This window comes from Mobula hypostoma, chromosome 6, assembly GCF_963921235.1.
Source record: "Mobula hypostoma chromosome 6, sMobHyp1.1, whole genome shotgun sequence".
In the NCBI taxonomy this organism is placed as follows: Eukaryota; Metazoa; Chordata; class Chondrichthyes; order Myliobatiformes; family Myliobatidae; genus Mobula; species Mobula hypostoma.
Window position 1 is genome coordinate 49,416,455 of NC_086102.1, and position 21,055 is coordinate 49,437,509.

General features: G+C 39.5%; 1 protein-coding gene across 5 annotated transcripts in view; it reads right to left on the reverse strand.

Moving 5' to 3' along the window:
- The window catches only part of usp9 (ubiquitin specific peptidase 9), a 280,005-nt gene that overhangs the window by 77,586 nt on the left and 181,364 nt on the right, over positions 1–21,055 (reverse strand). For 4 of the 5 annotated variants that reach the window (XM_063050799.1, XM_063050801.1, XM_063050798.1 and 1 more), the window contains 5 exons: positions 20,668–20,685; positions 19,078–19,203; positions 5,319–5,485; positions 946–1,054; positions 611–757 (listed from right to left, as the gene is read on the reverse strand). In XM_063050799.1, coding sequence (XP_062906869.1) covers positions 611–757; positions 946–1,054; positions 5,319–5,485; positions 19,078–19,203; positions 20,668–20,685 — 567 coding nt within the window. The remainder of the gene's footprint in view (positions 1–610; positions 758–945; positions 1,055–5,318; positions 5,486–19,077; positions 19,204–20,667; positions 20,686–21,055) is intronic. The other variant, XM_063050802.1, reaches the window with a different exon arrangement.

The following is a 21,055-nucleotide window of genomic DNA, read 5'->3' on the forward strand; positions in this document are numbered from 1 at the left end:
TGGCCAGGTGGTTGGCAGTGAGGAGGAAAGCTCTAGACCAGGGGTTCCTAAACTGGGTCCACAGGCACCTTGTTTAATGGTATTGGTCCATGGCATAAAAAGGTTGGAAACTCTGCTCTCAACTGTGGGTAGATGGTCAAGGCTTATAGTCAGGTGGGCAGAAATGGCAATGAATCTCAGTCAAGACAAGATGGAGGTGCTGCATCTGGGGAGGTACAATGTGGCAAAGGAATGCACAATATACAGGAAGGTGTCAAAAGACAGAGGAAGGAAGGGCTTTCAAATGTAGTATCATTAGTCTTTAACAGGAGGACAAGTCAACTGGTGATATGAGAAGGGCATAAGGCTAGAACTATGCACACAACTAGTTGGACCACAGTTCCTTTCTTGTAATTTTTCAATGACTTGTACTGCAGTGCCAGAAATGAGTAACCAGAAGGGAATAAACATTCATTGTCCTGGTTAAAAGATGATCCACATGTCAACAAACAAAAGTCAATGGAAAATTTCTATTTTAATATGTCCATCATACCAATGACAGAATAAATAACAACAATCCTCTAGTTATATTCTCTAAAATCTAACTTTCTAGACTACAAACTTTACTCACTCTAATTCTCTTGAGCCAGTCAATTTCATTGTTGAGTAGAACTTCTGCGTTAGGCAAGTTAATGTTACTGTTGTACGCGTAGTTAAGCAGATGCCTTAAAAGTGTGAAGTAATCTGCTGAATGTTTTGCCCTCTCTCGTGCAGTACTCTGACATCAGGAAAACAAGTAAAAATTAAATGCAGTTAATATCATTATTGTTAACAAGTTTTAATGCATTAATGTTTGCTTAAAAATCAACTGATTGATTCTCCATTATGATGTCATTTTACAATTAGACTTCAAAATAAGTAACAATGTATTAAGAGTGCTATATAGAATCTTGAAAAGTTGCTTACTGCTAATACTGTGAAGAGCAGAGTGATGAAGAAAAGAAGCGGTCGATGTCCCATACAGCATCTGGTAGCCATTAGAAAGAACTGCTCTTGGGCCATCTGCCTAACTGCTCTGTAAAATTTAAATAATTTCGATTTTAGTTTGAATTGACAACATATCTGCATATTTACAAATACGTTCAAAAAGTTTTGCCATTTTTCTTCTTCAGTTTCTTTATACTTAAGCTATACTAGCATATGGCTCCAGTTAACAAGGAAATTGGTCAGCCTCATTATCTCTATTCAACAACCTGGGGTTAGATAAGGAACCCTCAAATAAGGAAGGCAAGTATCACATCTCCTAGGTGTTGTTTTGGGAAATGCTAAGAGATGATCATTTTTTTTTTGAATGAGATAGGAATTAAGCAGAAAGAATGTATATGGTGCTACAACCTACCTGGGGGAAGCAACGGTGGCCTCTGGCACTGAATCTGGCCCTGTGGCTCAGAAGGGCAGGGAATTAAAGAGGATGGCAGCAGCAATAGGGGACTCTATAGTTAGGGGGACAGATAAGCAATTCTGTGGATGCAAAAAAGAAACACGGATGGTAGTTTGCCTCCTAGGTGCCAGGGTCCGAACACGCTGGAACAAGTCTACGATATCCTGAAAGAGAGGGTGAACAGCCAGAAGTTGTGGTACATATTGAAACCAACAACACAGGTAGAAAGAGGGAGGAGATCCTGAACATAGAATACAGGGAGTTAGGAAGGAAGCTGAGAAGCAGGACCTCAAGAGTAGTAATCTCAGGATTGCTGCCTGTGTCACTTGACAGTGAGGATAGGAATGGAATGAGGTGGCAGATAAATACGTAGTTGAAGAATTTGAGCGGGGGAAGGAATTCAGATTTCTGGACACAGGTTTCCCCCGCTATACGAAAGTAGAGCGTTCCTATGAAACCCTTCATAAGCCGAAATGGCGTAAAGTGAAGAAGCAAATACCATTAATTTATATGGGAAAAATTTTTGAGCGTTCCCAGACCCAAAAAATGACCTACCAAATCATAACAAATAACACATAAAACCTAAAATAACACTAATATATAGAAAAAGCAGGAATGGTATGATAAATACACAGCCTATATAAAGTAGAAATAATGTATGTACAGTGTAGTTTCACTTACCAGAATCCGGAAGACAGCGAGCATACTGGAAGGTTCACGCATTTTTCTATCATACAGTTCTTTGTAAGCACTCAAAACATCCAGCAAACCCGCCCTAAACCTACATGCCCTTTCAAAATTAAAGTCATTGCAGCACTATCAATCATAGTGAAAATTTCACAGTTCAAATCTATGGCGTGCACTCTGCCTCTATAACGGCTTGCTGCAAAACAAACACTCTACACTATTTTCGTTTTTCGCCTTTTTTCGTAAAAGCGAAAATCCTCTTTGGATTTCTTTTGGTTAGCAAAAACAAGTACTAATGTAGGTCTTTTGTAAAAGTGAAGTGGCGTAAAGCGAACTTTCGAAAAGCAGGGGATACCTGTAATTGGGACCTCTTCTGGGGCAGGTATGACCCGTACAAAAGGGACGGGCTGCACTTGAATCCGAACGGACCAATATTCTTGCAGTTGGGAGTGGTTTAAACTAATATGGCAGGGGGACGGGAACCAGTATGATAGAGCAGAAGATGAGCCAAGAGGTTTACAAGTAGCTGATGGGTGTAATGTAACTGTAAGGTCGGTCAAGCCAATGATTGGGTACAAATGCAGGACTGTAGGTGCTGTACTTAAGTGCGTGTAGTATTCGGAATAAGGTGGACAAACACGTGGCACAATTAGAGATTGGTCGGTATGACTTTGCTGGCATCACTGAATCGTGGCTGAAAGAAGGTCACAGTTAGAAACAACATCAAAGGATACATTTTGTATTGAAAGGACAGGCAGGAAGACATGGGGGTGGTGAGGCTCTGTTCGCAAGATAGAAATACATTTTTAGTAAGAGATGACGGGCAGAGAATGTTGAATCTTTGTGGGTGGAATTAAGAAACTGCAAGGGTAAAAAAAAATTATGGGAATCATATACAGGCCTTCAAATAGTAGCCAAGATGTGGGTGGAGATTACATCTCAGAGTCCCGAGAGAGCTTGCTGAAGAGAAAATGGACAATGGTCATGATCTCTCAAGAATCACTTGATCCTGGCATGGTCCTGGAGGACTGGAAAATTGCAAATTTCACTCCACTCTTTAGGAAGGGAGGAAGGCAAAAGGAAGGAAATTATAGGCCAATTAGCCTAACTTCAGTGGTTGGGAGGTTATGGAGTCTATTACTAAGGATGAAGTTTCGAGGTACTTGGAAACCAATGATAAAATCACTCAAGTCAGCATGGTTTCCGTAAAGTGAAATCTTGCTGGACAAATCTGTTACACTTTCTTAGAGGTAGTAACAAGCAGGGTGGACAAAAGAGAGGCAGTGGATATCATTTACTTGGATTTTCAGAAGGCGTTTGATAAGGTGACACACGAGGCTGCTGAATTAAAGATAAAATCCTGTGGCATTGCAGGAAAGATACCAGCATGGATAGAGGCTTGGCTGACAGGCAGGAGGCAGAGTGCTAATAAAGGCAGCCTTTTCTGGTTGGCTGCCAGTGACTAGGGGTGTTTCCAAGGGACTGGTATTTGGACTGCTACTTTTTACATTGTTTTTGAATGATTTAGATAATGGAATTGATGGCTTTGTGACAAATTTTGCAGATGATATGAAGATAGGTGGAGGGATAGGTAGTGCTGAGGAAGCAGTGCGATTGCAGCAGGACATAGACAAGTTGGAAGAATGGGGAAAACGTGGCAGATGGATATGGTGTTGGGAAGTGTATGATATTGCATTTTGGTAAAAGGAATACTCAATGTAAAAGACTGTTGGGGTGAAGGAAAGAATGTAATGTCTACAAGAACCAATAGAGGCAAGAGAAGATCCCTGGAGGGAATGGTGTGTGTGTGTGTATGTGTGTGCGCGCGCACAGTTTCAGCAAAGTAGACACAAAAGTGAGAAAACAGCAGAGCAAAGTGGAAACTCTGAAGGAAGCAAACTGGGGAATGGTGTAGTCTAAATAGCTAGGGGAGTAAAGGGGTACAAAAGTATATATTGATAGCTCACCTCTCACTGAGACTGAAATAAGAGATGTGAAATAAATGAATGGAAGAGTCAGAAGTACATCCTATGAGTGACAGAGCTGGGTGGAAACCAGCAAAGGCACTGACATTTTACCATTCTACATAAATGCAAGTAACAGCACTAATACAATCATAAATGTAACAGTAGAAGTGCTGACAGAAGGCATATAAACAAGATAGAATCAGATGTTGTTGTATATTCGCCCCCAAAAAATTGATGCAGCTTGGGCCCACAAGTTCACCTTGCTGCACCTTTGACTTGGAGTTCCAGGAATTATTAAGAAAGACTGCAATCTGTAACCTGATGAAGGGGGGTGGGACAGTGTTGGTGTAAGTCGAGTAGTTGAGTCTCTGTTCAGGGAAGTGAAAGGCCTACAATCAGTACAATAGAACAATCCAGTTCCAGTTTCCTGGTCATGCTCATCTTATCTCCACAATGGATACAAATTCTTTGACAGTTCCATTCCACGCAAGGATGGTCTGAAGTCCCTTCAGCTGTCTTTTCCAAAAATATCAAAAATCATGAAAAACAGCCTCAAATTAATCAACCCAGTGAATTAACAGATGTCATTAAAATTTCGCACAGCTTTTTTAAAAATATTATTCATATTATTTAAAATCTTCAATTTGAAGTGACAGATTAAGAGTATCAGAACAACAAACTGATCAAAGTTACAAAAGAAACTGATTTCTGACCATGAAGCTTCCTTAAATAATTAAGGTCTATAACTGAATGTTCAAAAATATAGAAGAAAAATCAAGTCCATGAAACCACTTAATATTTCAGTATAAATATGCAAATTTAATGACTTATATTTGCTTTAGTTTTAGTAATTCATCCATTACCAATTCAACTTTGGAATGCCAAGCAATTCTGTGCAAAGCTGAAGTACTAAGCTGAAACATTCCTTATTTTGTTCTTTAAGGTAAGTTGGCAAATTAAGTCAACATTCAAATTGATCCCTATACATTTCTTATGCATTAGAACACTTATTTTTGCCCACTTGTACCTTAATGTAACTATTAACAGTGATGTAAACCAATTTGTAAATTTCCTTCACACAGATTCATCTTTTATATTCCATATCTACTTATTAAGCCCTCATATCTCAACAAATCAACTTAATTTGTATAAATAATGAAAGAAGATATTGTTTCACACATGATATTCTGTTACCCAGAATCTAGTACTCCATTCCATCTGTCAGTTACGAAAACTGTACTTACTTGCTGTGACAGTGGAGCAGCAAATCAATTATGAAGGTCTGCCATGCCTTTTCTTTACTAAGTGTATCCAGTGCTGTCGGAACCAGTGCAAAGCACAGTGTCATCACCTCCAAGGCTTCACAGCAAACATGCTCATCTTCAGAGTCGGGCTCACTTCCTGCATTTGTCTTCAAATACAAGAAAATACAATTTAAGTCAATATGTTAAAGTAGCACATTCAGACCGACTTTGAAAAAAGCATTTAAATTTGAACAACCAACTGTTCTTTAGAAATGTTTTTCCTCCCGCAATCTTCGACAAATAGTAACAGGAATAACAATAATGAGTTACATTTTTTGAATTAGACAAATATAGTTAAATTTAAAATGACTTTATGCACACTTCCCAAGTGCACCAGCACCTCCATTTCCTCAGAAGATAGAGATCAGGCATGTCCCCTTTGGCCATCACTAATATTTATCGATGCACCACAATAAATACCTCATCTGTATGCATAATGGCTTAATATGACAAACATCTGCCCAAGACTGCAAGAAACTGAGGAGTTGTGGATACAACTCAGCAGATCCTGCCTCCCCTCCATTAGTCTGTTGACACCTCTTGCTGCCTTGGTAAAGCAGCCAACATAATCAAAGACCCCTAAGGCATTCTCTCTTCTCCCTCTTCCTTTTGGCAGAAAATTCAAGAACCTGAAAGTACACATCACCAGGCTCAATGACGCTTTTATCCTGCTGATACAAGACTACTGAATATTGCCCTAGTATAATAAGTTAGACTCAGCTTCACAATCTACTTCGTCCTGGCTTTGCACCATTTTGTCTGCCTCCACCACATTTTCTCTGTAACTGTAACCTATTCTCTGCATCGTTATTGCTTTCACCTTGTACTACCTCAATGTAATGATGTGATGAAACGATCTCAAAACAAATTATTCACTGTATCTCAGTATATGTATATGCCGTGAAGATTGGTGGTGTTGTGGATTCTCGTAGGTTACAACAGGACATAGAAAGGATGCAGAGAAGTGGCAGATGGAGTTCAATCCAGAAAACTGTTTAAGTGATACACCTTGGAAGATCAAACCCGAAGATGGAGTATAAGGCCAACGGCAAATATAGCGGTTCTATATTACTGTGTATTACATAGTATTACAGTGTTCCAAGTCGAAAAAAGTACATTTGATCCTTCATTACGAAACCAGCAAAGACGAATGATCTTTTAGTGAAAAAATAACGAAACTAAATTAGCAATATAACGAAATAAGTAATTACTGTTCAAATTAGCATAATTAAGCGATCAACAACAAAAAATCACTCCGGTTCACACATTCTCAACTAAACTAAACTAACTGAGACAAAGCGTGAATACGTAACTATACTCATTAGCTTCTATCATGCTCCAACCCACATAACAAGTTATCAAAATCTATAATGGACAGACAATAGATAAATGGTGTCTACATCCCAGACCCTAATTATTACAACATAATAAGAGACTACAAAAAATAAGAGACATGCAATCTTCAAGGATAACATCTTAACATTTATGCAAATATTCTCTTTTTTGTGTAACAGTTATCTAGGCCAGAGGTTAACAGCGCTTAGCCCAGTTCAGAGTGATCTTTATCACCACTGTCTGTCAAGTCAGTAAGTCAAGTCAAAGTCATGAAATCAAACAACCAGAGTAAGTGAAGCTTCTAGAGCTGTAGCTATAGCTTCTCAAACCTCTACCTCCAGTAGAAGACAGATCTTGGTTACAAGCCTGTCCAGATAGCTGGTCATGGTCTTGATGCACATCTGCCACACAAATACTTTTCTGTCTGGAAAGACTTGAATGACTCTTCCCAAGGTACATGAGTTTCGAGGCACTGAGTCAACAACTATAAGCACAATGTCTCCTGGGATGAAGTTGCATTTTATTTCAGGCGTTCTCGTAACTGTGGTATATACTCCTTGACAAACCGTTTCCAAAACAAGTTTGACATGTATTGAACCTGCTTCCATCTGTCACGTACCCCGTGACGGGGATAAAGAACCAGCAGAGATGGAGAACACTTTGGAGTCTCGTATTGCTATAAACTACTAATATTTATTAGTAACTACGCAATACAGTAATATAAATGTAAATAAATCAAACAGGTTAGCAATGATTATATATAAAAGTAAGTGTGGAATATATATATGTATGAAAAAACCAAGCTTCTTTAAGTCTAGGAGTAAAAAGATACAGTATTACGATGTTGAGTAAAGTTCAGTTCAGTTCAGTTCGTGGTATTTAGTTGAGTTGTGATGGAGAGAGAGAGAGTGCATTGAGTCTTCAGGTGAGCTGATACCGTCGATCTTCTCGTCGTCCTCTGAAATCCTTTACAAGTCACTGACTGTGACTTTAACCGGGGGACCGGTCTTCTATGGTGGAGCTATCACCCAGGCGAGGGTGGACACATAGACAACTCCCCACCAGTCAACCCCTTCTCCTTCAAACTGGAACAGCAAGTTGGATCAATCTGCCTGATTGATCCTCCAAAACTCACTTTCTCTGCAGGCATAACAATGCTCATTCAGTGTCCAGATCATGTGTCCTAAGGTCTGTATCATCTGACCTCCCATTTATTTCACCAGGCTGAGCATCACCTGTCATTCGAAGAGTCCCTCCCTCCTTTGTCTGTAAAAGAGTGCACAAGCAGGCAACAAGTCCTTGAAGAAATATCAACAATGTGCTGAAAATCGTAACATCGAGTGTCCATTAATTAACACTGCCTTCGGTCACCATAGCAACTTACGAGCTGCTCGGTGCTGTCTCCAACTCCAAACTCAGTAAAGATCCAAAGTTACTTCCAATGCCTTAAAGTGACAGTCCAACTGTTGATCTTCATCTCTCTCTCTCTTTTCAAAAGCAACATATTGGTGGTAAATAACTCTATCTCTCCTTTCCAAACAAACCATCAATGATGAATGTCTCTCTCTGTCTCTCTTCAAACAGTTAATAGGGGCACTCCAGGATCCCCTCACACATCTATGTACAAAAAGCATAAAAGTCTTCCTTTTGGAATTCTCCTGGGGTTAAGTATGGTGAGGTTTTCAGAAGCAATAGGTGTTAGTGCTTCCAAATCATTGGGATCAGAAGATTGGAAGGGATCGGATGACCCTTGATAATAGCCTCTACTTCATAAAGAACTGTATGGAAACCCTCTTCATCAAGATTCTGTAATTAAGGACCTTTCACACAGAACCATTCAATCTTTCCCATGTTCCACCATGAAGTGAACCTGCCAAAGGGATGAAAAATCCACTTAAATTCTTTCTGCTCCTATACCGTATAGTCTTATCTTTCCTTGACCTATGGTGCATAAGAGAATGTGCCCTTTTTCCTGAGGCTGAGCTTCTTCATGAGGCCCACTGCAGAACACTGCTGTACTTCCCTGATCTAGGAAAGAACTGTCTTGTTGCCCTTACTATACTTCACTTATATTGGAATCATAGGAAGCCATTAGTTACCAGGGCACGGCTTATTGGTGTATCTGACTCTTTCATGACTTATTTCGATTCCGCACCCCTTTTGTCAGAGTGAACATGAAATATGCCAGGATGTTTGCCACCGCAGACCTTGCATGAAAGACGCTTCCTGTAATCCTTGTTGATGTGTCCTGTTCATAAACAGCCAAAGTAGACACCAGGCAACACACACAAAATGCTGGTGGAATGCAGCAGGCCAGGCAGCATCTATAGGAAGAAGTACAGTCGACATTTCGGGCCGAGGCCCTTCGTCAGGACTAACTCCATGTACCTTTGGGAGCAATCTTCTCACTATGAGCCCTTTTCTCCAGCTAAGGACACAAATTTAAAGTGTGTTAACCTTCGCAGAACAGCCAAACTTCTTTGGCTAATGAGACCACTTCCCTTCTATTAGTTCCAGGTTTTACTTCTCAGTGGCCACAGTAGTAGCAAAGTTGCTTCCTTTAGCTATAGAATGAAACTGTGACTGAGTTTTGTTCACCTTTGCTTATTGCAGGTGATGTAGCATCCTGTATGTTCCCGAACACTCAATCTGTTGCAATTTTTACTTGCCTTTCATTAAAATCAAAAATGTCAGTGAAAGCACTTTTATGGTTGTGCCTTTCTTGCAGTTTAAAAACCACCACTCTCCACTTATCCCTAAGCATAGAGGGCAATTTCTTTTATAACAATCGACATATTGGCACATACCAAGCTCATGCATGTAATATAGTTCTTCCATGGCATTGCAACAGCCTCTAAGAAAAAGACTGCAGTCTTGAAGAGCTTACACATCTTCAGATTTGGTATGTTTCTGAGAAAGAGCCTTTTACATGTTGCGAATGTAATTTTCTGTTCATTACCAAAATGTTCCTGTAGTAAGGCCTTAGCTTTACATATCCTTTCATAGGGTGACCCCTAGAGGCAGTCACTACAGCTGTTAGTCGAAGGTTCTTTGAGCTGTTGGATATGACATGGGTTCAGAGTGCCTCATTAGTGCAGACTGAGAGTAAGCACCCTGAACTACCTCTTGGGGGTCACGTTCATGCATCTCAAACACTTGAGGAAGAAATGAATGAACATTGCTATCGAGTGTTTTTGCTTCCCTCTATGCCTTTTCAATACAGGAACTCGCACCACAGGACTGTCCTGCTAGAACACCTTTAGCATTTGCCATACTTGAAGCCTTTAGCACATTAGTCATACGTGCAGCAATTTCTTTCTGCAACTTAAATTGCACCTTCTTTTTGCATAGCTGCTGCTCCTCTTGCTCTTCCAGCACATTTGTTCTTCCATAATAGTTAACGTGTGATTAAGGCAATAAATCAGCCTCTGTTTTAATGTGTGCAGAGGAGATGACATTTGACACTCTGTTACTCAGTTTCACGTCATCCTCTGGCTCCGCTGCTATATGCATAGTCAAAACATGTCTTGGAATTTGAGAAACATTGTCTGATGGAAGAAGAGACACATTTACTTATTGCAGCAACATGACCTTCAATGTAACATGTTGGGTCAACAATTGTTTCCCAACCTCTATGAACGCACTACGAAACATTGCAAAACGTTGTTTCCTCTGTTCATTCTTGGGAATTACTGACAACAGTGTCTGATGTTGCTTAGCAACAACTTCACAGAGATAGTCAAGTCCTCAAGATAAGGTTGCACCTGCAAGGCATTTTCTTTATTTTTCATAAGATCCTCCTGAATTTTGTTCACATTTGTCTCACACTCCTTTTGAAGACCTTGAATTTGATTTGCCTTAGCTTTAGCCGTAAGTTTAGTTCATCTTTTGTTAGCCCCAATTTCAGGGTTGCTGACATCAGTTCCATCCTTCAATTTACTTATGTTGCTTTCTCTTTATTATGCAACTCGCAATTACCCCTTGGCTTGCTAACAGCACATTGGTAAAATCAATAAACACAGGCAACAAATAAACTGTCAACATATCCACAGCACTTAAACCAGACCAAAGAAACAGTGTTCAATTCAAATGTTGACTGAGAAACTGAGCACAGGAATTGACTCTGTATGATGTGCTTCCAAACAACTGAGATCAAAGTTGAAAAAAGTATGTTTGATTCTACGTTACAAAACCAGCAAAGACGAATGATCTAATAGCGATAAAAAAAAACTAGAGAACTAATTTAGCAATGTCGTGAAATTAGAGTAATCAGCATTCAAATTAGTGTAATTAACAGACAACAAAAGCATATCAACCTTAGGTCACTTACTCTTAACAAAACAAAACAAAGACAAAGCGTGAACGTGTAACTATATTCATTTGCTTCTACCATGTCCAACCCACATGACAAATGACTGAAAACCATATTAAACGTGCAACACAAAATACAATTCTGACAAAAAAATAGATACATAGCTTCTGCAACAGGATTCTTAGCAGTACGGAAGAACAGAGGAATCTTGGGGTCCAAGTCTATAGATCTCTCAAAGTTGATGTGCAAGTTGATAGGGTGGTTAAGAAAGCATATGGTGTGCTAGCCTTTATTAGCCAGGGGAGTGAGTTGCAGAGCCGTCAGGTAACGTTGCAGCTCTAAAATTCTGCATTTGCAGTATTGTGTTCTGTTCCAGTCACCTCATTATAGGAAGGATATGGAAGCTTTAAGAGGATGATTTATCAGGATTAGAGAATGTGTCTTATGAGGAAGGATTGTGCATGCTGGGGCCTTTCACTTTGGAGTGGAGAATGAGAGGTGATTAGATAGAACTGAGTATTATAAGAGGCATATACAGAGTATCTTAAGCATTCTGAATGGATGTTCAGTCCCTATACAATACTATCTCCAATCAAGAAGGCCTCAAAGCTCTCTGCTTCTTTCTTGACAAAAGAAACAGTCAATCCCTCTCCATCACCACCCTTTCTCCATCTGGCAGAACTGTTCTCACCCTGAAAAGTTTTCCCTTTGGCTCCTCCCACTTTCTTCAAACTCAAGGGGTAGCGATGGACACTTGCACGCGGCCCAGCTATGCCTGCCTCTTCATTGGCTACGTAAAACACTCCACGTTTGAAGCCTTCTCTGGTCGTGCACTCCCAACTCTTCCTCTACTTCATTGATGACCGCACTGGTACTGCTTCGAACACCCATGCTAAGATTGCCAATTTCATCAACTTCCACCCTGCCCTTAAGTTCACTTGGCCCATCTCTGACACCTCCCTCCCCTTTCCCGATCTCTGTCTCCATCTCTGGAGACAAACTGTCAACTGACATCATTTATAAACCTACTGATTCCCATGGTTATCTCAACTATACCTCTTCCCAACTATCTCCTGAATAAATGCTATTCCCTTCTCTGTTTCTCCACCTCCGCCACATCTGTTTCTAGGATGGGGCTTTCTGTTCCAGGACATTAAAGTTATCTTTCTCCTTTAAAGAATGGGGTTTCCCTCCTTCCAGGATTGATGCTCCCCTCACCCTTACATTTGTGCTCAATCTATCTTCCTTAACAGTGAGTTTCCCTACCACCCCATCAGCCTCCGCATCCAACACACTATCCTTTGTAACTTCCACCATCTTCAAAGGGATCCTTCCACTAAATATATCTTTACCTTCACTCTCCTCCATTTTCCGCAGGAATCACTCCCACAGTGGTTCCCTTGTCCATTTGTCCATCCCAACTATTCTCCTGCAAGCAGCCTAAGTGTTACACCTGCTCATACACCTCCTCCCTCACCTCTATTCAGGGCTCCAGGCAGTCCTTCAGGATGAGTCAACACTTCACCTGCGAATCTGTTGGGGTAGTCTATTGTGTCTGATGCAGCCTCCTCTACATTGGTGAAACCCATCTCAAACTGGGGAAGCGCTTTATTGAGCACCTCCGCTCTATCCAGAATAAAAAGGTAGAGAGGGGAGGGGGAGGAGGCTAGCTGGAAGGTAACAAGTGAAGTCAGGTAGGTCTAAAAGGTCAAGGGCTGGAGAAGAAGGAGTCTGATTGGAAAGGAGAGTGGACCATGGAAAAGAAAGGAGCAGGAGGAAGTAATAGGCAGGTAAGAAGAGGTAAAAGGTCAGAGTGGGAAATAGAGGAAGTGGGGAGGGGGGCAGATTTATTTACTAGAAGGAGAAATCAGTAGCCTGACATTTTCAATTCCCATTCCGACATGTTGGTCCATGGCCTCCTTGTGCCAAGGTGAGGCCACCCTCAGTGTGGAAGAGCAACACTTAAAATTCCGCCTGTGTAGTTTCCAACCCTATGGCATGAATATTGATTTCTCCTTCTAGTAAATAAATCTGCCCCCCCCCCACTTCCTCTATTTCCCACTCTGACCTTTTACCTCTTCTTACCTGCCTATTACTTCCTCCTGCTCCTTTCTTTTCCATGGTCCACTCTCCTTTCCAATCAGACTCCTTCTTCTCCAGCCCTTGACCTTTTCGACCTACCTGACTTCACTTGTTACCTTCCAGCTAGCCTCCTCCCCCTCCCCTCTCTACCTTTTTATTCTGACACCTCCCCTCTTCCTTTTCAGTTTGAGAAGGGCCTTGGCCAAAAATGCCAAATATTTGTTCACTTCCATAGATGCTGCCTGACCTGCTAAGTTTCTTCAGCATTTTGTGTGTGTTGATTTTTCAATTACTAAAAATTAATAACCAAAATTGTGAGGCTGAAAGGATATACATCCTTTGTAATAACTACGCCAACTTTTCTCGGGTGCAATACTGTATACAGGTGCACATTCCTTTATCTGAAATTCTGAAATCCAAAAAGCTCCAAAAACCGAAGTTTTTTTTGCCAACAGCTGACGTCACTCAGGTGTGACGTGGTAGCACTAGCAGAGGCCACCAGACGTCAGTTGTGGCTCAACGCTCGTATTGGTTACACGTGCATTTGCTGTTCGCTGATGTTTTGTGTTCACTGTTGACTTTGTGTTTAATTTCACTGTGAAAATGTCAAAAAGAGCTGCAGATATCCCCAAGGGTAACAATGAGAAAAAGAGAAGGAATCTTCTCTATCAATAATGCAGAAAGTGGAGTTATTGAAGAAGCTTGATCGTGGTGTGTCTCTGCGGCGTCTTACTATAGAAAATAGTGTCAGAACTACCACTGTATATGACTTAAATAAACAGAAAGACAAGTTACTGAAGTTTTATGGTGACAGTGATGTTCTATATTTATTCCAATAAGTCATTTACCATGTGTTTGATTCGGTTCGTTTGAAGCTGCATATTTTTATGTTTTATTGAATGTTTCTGTTGGAAATAAAATTTCTTCTTGTCATTATTTTCTAAACAATACAGTATAACAATTATTTATATAGCATTTACATTGTATTAGGTATTATAAGTAATCTAGAGATGATTTAAAATATACGGGAGGATGTGCGTAGGTTTGGTGCACCGCTGAGTCCTAAAGCCCACCGCACTAAGGGACCTGAGCATACGTGTTTTTTGATATGGGGCGGTGGGGGGTCTGAAATACGGAAAATTCTGAATTCCAAAATGCAACTAGCCTCAAGGATTTCGGATAAGGGATTGTGGACCTGTATTACCTTACCAACTCACCCAATTTGTTGATGCAGAGAATTGGAGGTTCCCCTGAATAAATATTCCCTGTCTCTGCAAGGTCTCACAGTATGGTAGATTTTCAAAAGACCAAAACAAAATGAAGACAAAAGAGCATTCAAGGTAAGTCAGGGAAAGATAATGGAGAAGCACAAATCTGGGGAAAGGTACATGACCATCTCAAAGGCACTGAACATACCTCAGAGTTTAGTGCAGTCCATCCCCCATATGAAAAAGCAGAAAAATATGAAACCACAGCCACGCTGCTCTGGTCAGGCAGTCTGTCTCATCTTAGTCACCAGAGAAGAATGTACTTGTAAGAGAGGATACTGTTATGCCAACAGTCACTCTGAGTGAGTTGCACAAGTTAGTGCTGCAAGTGGAGATAAAGTTTATGGCTCCATGATCTCCAAGGCCTTGCACAAAAAAGGTAATTATGGAAGAGTGGCAAGGAAGAAGCCCTGGCTTAAAAAAAAGCATATCCTTGTCCATAAAGATGTTGCAAGGTGCCACTTAGAATATACTGTAAAGATATCAAATAAGGTTGTGTGGCCTCTGACAACGGCTCAAGGCCTTCACGTGTGGCATGCTACTAAGCCTGGCAGAATCGCTTCTACTGACAGCAGAAGAGACAAAGACAGATGACTGGCATCATAAAACCAGTTGCTTCACGCAGATGGGGCTCGTCACCCGTGGTTGGCAGTTCATCTTGAAGGTAAACTCCGATCTCAAACCTCCACTGCCTTGCAGCTATGCCCACTCATGGGGAAGTTTTTGGCAGTTAATCCCAAGGAAAAGATCCAGAGCTGGAGCATCTAAGGCAGTCCTACGTTGAGTTCAACACTGACTGGTAACTCCTGCAACACTGCTGGTGCCAAACTGTATCAGTCTCTGCCATTCCTTTGGAGTTAGCAGCTGCATGGGCAACAGCTTGCTCTCCATATTGTACAGCCCTGGCTCACGCATCACTTCGACAGCTACTACGCAATATCCACTGTCAACCCTGATCATCAGTGAGCCTCATATTTATATAAAACTGACCTGGATGAAAATGTTAGTAATTTTGCAGATGATGAATAGAGTAGACAACTGGCAAAGGGCACAGCTGGATATAGATCAGTTGCAGATACGAGCAGAGAAATGGCAGATGAAGTTTAACCTGGCCAAATGAGAAGTGTTGCACTATGGGAGATCAAATGCAAAGGGACAGACTGCTATTGGTAAGACCAGTATTGATGTGCAGAGGGATCTTGAGGTTCAAATCCATAGCTCCATGAAAGCAGCAACACAGTTTGTAGCCACTTTCAGTGGTGGTAAAGAAAGCATATAGCATGTTTGCCTTGATGAATTAAGGATGTGTTCAAGAATTGGGAAGTTTTTTTACATTCTACTTGGTCTTGTTTTAAAATTCAACCCTTTTGGATAAATTTAAGAGTCTTATTGGAACAAATTACTGGAACTCAACTTCCACATAACCCTGTATTATTTCTATTAGGTGATATTGAAGGGATAAAGCCGAAACTTAAATTGAATAAATATCAGAAAGAATTTATAAAAATTGCATTGGCAGTAGCTAAAAAGACTATAGCAGTTTGTATTCCACTTGAAAAAATTACTTATAATTTAAGAGATAAATATGTAACATTTTTGAATATTTGGCGCCCTTATTTACAAAAGATAGGATGGCATATTTAAGTGCTCCAATAAAGATTTTGGTCCCTTGGGGAAAGTAACGAATAATTATACCAAATTTATTTTGAATCCCATGGAGCATGTGGAAACCTTCCAATACCCAGGCGGCTCTTCTTTTTTTTTCTCTTCTCTCTTTTTAGGTAGGACTATATATGGGGGGGGAGGGAGGGTTAAGGGGAGGGGGGAGGGTAGATTTTATCTTTTCATGTATTCTTTTTGAAAACTCAATAAAAATTATATTATAAAAAAAGAATTGGGAAGTTATGTTACAGCTTTATGAAACTCAAGTTACGCTGCATCTGAAGAACTGCATTTTGTTCTGGTTGCCACATTATAGGAAAGATATTGAGTCTTTGAAGATGGTACAGAAGTAGTTTACCAGTACGTTGCCTGGATTAGAGAGTAGGTGTTATAAGGAGAGGCTGGACAAATCTGGGGTTGCTTTTCTTTGCAGCAGCAGAGGCCAAGGGGAGATCTGATTGAAATTTATAAGATTGTGAGAGGCTGCCAATATCTTTTTCCCAAGGATTGAAATATCTAACACAAGAAGCAGATACTTAAGATGAGAGGGGGTAATTTCAAAAAAAAAAAGTGCCTCTGGCAAGCTGCTTTTACACAGAATGGCAAGTGCCTGTAATGCACTACCTAAGGTGGTGATAAAGACATTCAAAGAGGCTCTCAGATTGGCAGATGAATATGCAGGAATGAAAGGATATGGTCATGGAATAGGCAAAAAGGATTAGCTTAGATGGGCCAACCAGGGTAGGTCTTGTACAGTGACCAGTACGCACTGAGGAGTGCAGTAGAACAAAGGGGTCTGAGAATACAAGTCTATAATTCTTTGTAAGAGGGCGTTACAGATACTTGGGTTCGTAAAAAAAACTTTTTGGTACATTGGCCTCAATGTATTGAGTACAAGAGATGGGATTTTATGTTGGAGTTGTATAAGACTTTGGTGAGGCCTAAATGGGAGTACTGTATGCAGCTTCGGTCACCTATCTACTGGAAAGATGTAAATAAGATTGAAAGAGTACAGAGAAAATTTACAAGGATGTTGCCAAGACTGGAGGACCTGAGTTATAAGGAAAGATTGAATAGGTTAGAACTTTATTCCTAGAAAGTAGAAGATTGAAGGGAGATTTGATAGAGGTATACAAAATTATGAATGGTATAGATAGGGTAGATGTAAGCAGGCTTTTTCCACTAGTTGGGTGAGACTAGTTGTCATAGGTTAAGGGTGGAAGGTGAAATATTTAAGCAAAACCTGAGGGAGGAAGTACTGCACTCTGAGAATGTTGCAAGTGTGGAATATGCTGCTAGCATAAATGGTGGACATGGGTTCAACTGCAACTTTGAAGAGAAGTTTGGATAAGTACATGGATGGGAGGGGTATGTTCCAGGTGCAGGTCAATTGAATGAGGCAGAACAACAGTTCAGCAAAGACTAGATGGGCCAAAGGGTATCTTCATGTGGTGTAGTGCACCATGACTCTATGACGATAATAAATGATATTACATTGTTTTTTTTTAATATAGATCGACTGCATCTGACGGGTCACTTTTGTTTGGATGTAACCTTAATTAGCCTAACAAAGCAAAAAGAAAAACCAAAGTACAGCATTTAACATGCAGTAAATCACCAACTGTGCCAGTTTGTGTTGTAACATAATTTTTTCCTGTTGTGGAGCATTACTTAATTTGTAATGTTTGCAATATTATACTGCCAACAATTCATGTGCATATTGTTTAATTTATAGATTTAAACATACAATTTCCTGACATTATAGCATCCAAATTCTTGTTATTTTAAGATATATTAACTCTACATTTGAAATTCACAGAGTTACTAAATGCTCTTTTCACTACTTGTCAGGTCATTTTATTAGATTTACATAATCACTGATCATATTGTGTAAATTTTAGAGAGAAACTGACATGCTTATAGTGAAATAAGGGTCATACATGACAATAGTGATTAAACCCTTGCCATTTTACTGCCTTCGTTTTTTTATGGATCTTAATACTGAGAACCAACCAACTTCTATATATAGTGAGAGAAGGGACACAGAAAACTGCAGATACTAGAAACAATTAATCTGCTGGGAAAAGGAGCTGCAAAGATTTGAGGTAGAAATCCAGCATCAGGACAAAGATCGAAGAGGGGAGAGAAATAAGAAGCAGTGGTGTTTGGTGCACGGTGAGGGGGTAGGAGTGTGGTGAGGTTATTGAAGATAGATAGATTGAGCCAGGTAAGTGGGGGGAAGGGAAGAAACTAGGAGGTGATAGATGTTGGCAGACAAACAGAGAGGAAAATGGAGCCTGGAAGGGACAACTATTGGAGAATGATAAGCAGAAACACAAAAACTAGCAGTGCTGGAATGAAGATGGGTTGAGAGCGAATTTGCCAAGATATTAGTTAAATTAGTTTATGCTACTCCCACACCCTGTCCACCAATTACCTCCGGCCTTTGGCTCACCATTCCCCTTCTTCTCTTTAAACTGGCTCTCTGCCCTCAGACCTGACGTAGGATTGACTCAAAGGTGAACATTAATCCCCCCCACCCCCCACAGATGCTGCCTGACCCACTGAGTTCCTCCACCAGATTGTTTGTTTTAAGTAGTAACATAATGCCCTGAAATGCTTCAAAAATGACTATGCTTGATTAGCATAATATTGCATAAATGGTATTGAATGGTACTCAGATCTCTCATCACAAAGGTTTTTAGGCTATTTCTTCTGACAATCAAACTGTAATCTACCTGTATTTTTTCATACATGTCACTGAAAATATTAATAAGGGTAAGGGAAGTTATCATATTTATAATCAAATAGTTCTTAAAGATTTTTGAAGTACTCTGAAATGTGTCTCATAAACCAACATTCATTGAAGTAAACATACAATTTTACAGCCAAATATTTTACTTTCCAACTTCACTCAGTATGGGAGCATTACCTTATCAGGGACAATCTTAATATCAAACATTTTAAAAAATGTTTAGCATTTCCAATAGGTATTTAAACAAAATTAAATTCTTCAAAAATAATTGTAGAATTAACTTACTTTTTCATATATTTTGCTGATCTCCTCATTAGAACTGAACACAAGCTGTATTGAGCCACAACCTGAGGCCCAAACAATTTTTTGGACTGCTCTAATAACACAAATGTCTGGGATGTATTTTGAGGCCTTCGAGAGAAAACAATAATATAATTAAAATTAAAATCACACTCTTACAGAGAATTAACTCTATATAAAGTTTCACTTCCTTGACACCTCACATGCATAATTATCAAGTATAAGAGACATGGTTTCCTTTTGCTCAATCCTCTTTATGCTTACAACCAAAACATCTTGGTTAAAGGAAATTCAGTATTTCATGACTACTGCATCAGCATCAGCTTACTGAAGATATATCCTGCTTTAGATCAGATTGCTATTTATTAGCCTATCACTTGTTTGTGGATGACAACTGAATGCATATTAAAAAAGCAGATGCCAATTTCTTGCTAAATTTGGGGTAAATTACATCCAAAATTTATACCAAGTTGGAGTTGGGTCAAGGGTTCCAAATCTTCCCAATTTAAAACACCAAGAATACAACAACCAACTGCAATTAAGCACTGAGATGGAAAAATAATGCATTAACCTGCTGTGTCAAGCGTAATTTCAGTATAAAACGTTTAAGTCACAGATCAGAAACAAGGCACGTACCTTGCATCATGTAAACGAATAATTAAAAAAAAATAACAAATAACAACTACATATGGTGATGCCCATTTGTGATCTTACTTATGTTACTTTAACTTCATAATTTAAAGTTCTTTGTCCATACCAGGTATGCTGCAATAACTTCTAACTTGATTGGTTATATAGACTGTGAAATACCTATTAATAGTTTGATAATTATAATGGTACTAAAATATACATGGTATTAATATTCCAGACTCTGTCTTTCAAGTTCAACATCCCAATTGCAAATTTCTTTGTATTATTTTCGAAGATGATAGGGATAAGGTTTCCCTCGATTTTAACAAGTATAAGCATATCATTAAACCATCAACTATTAATTTTAAACTTATTTGTATATTTTCATCACTAAATGAGATCAAGAGTAGAGACACAACCACATTTTTGTCAGTACCATGGGAGTGTTGAAGCCAATGATAGCACCTCAACTGCTCTAGTTGGGATCAGCTAACTTAGCAAAGACCAGCAATCAAATTTAGGACCCTTTTGGTCAGCCTAGCTCAGTAATCACACGGATTTTTTTTTAAAGTTTGCTATCAATATTGTCAAAATCAAAAAGTTAAAATTATTTCTAAATACACTACCTTGTAATTCCATTCATCCAAACAATTCTGAAGCCCCAGCTTATGCTGAGTTAGCTGATGAACAGGGGCATAAAGGACACTACAGTGGATCTCAGCACCCCAGTTTAAAGGAGGAAGAGAACTTAAAACTTCCTGCTTCTATTTGCTACCCATAGCAATCATTTGCTGGAAAACATGCAAAGGATATATAGGAGGAGGACAGGCACAGTCAGTTGAGTTGCCCTCCAATGTCAAACAGCCTGACAGCACTACCTAGGCCCATGTCAAGAATGAGCACTTAAGCAAGATTACAAAATGTCCAGAACCCATGGAACCGTACCTCAGCATGAGTTAGTGCCTACAGGAGAGGAAGAGTGAAAAAAATTGGAGGGAAAAAAGCAATTAAAATCTCAGTAACAGCACTTGTACAGCATCAATTAATCTTAATCAGATAACTTTTTTGACCAGCTTTAAACTACCACAGTAATGACATATTAAAGCTAAATCAGGTTCACACATTATGAACATTTTTTTTTAAAGTAATTATGTGCACAAGTGGCCAAAATACACAGTGTGGTCAAATAAAGTAAAAACTTTTGCTTTGATTTGTAATAACCAAATTAGTCATACTGTTTGAATTCACACTGTACTTCAAATACAAAAAATGCTTAACAAAATTGAATTTTGAACCGATATTTCCATTAGACAAATCAGGTAGCAAACAGGAC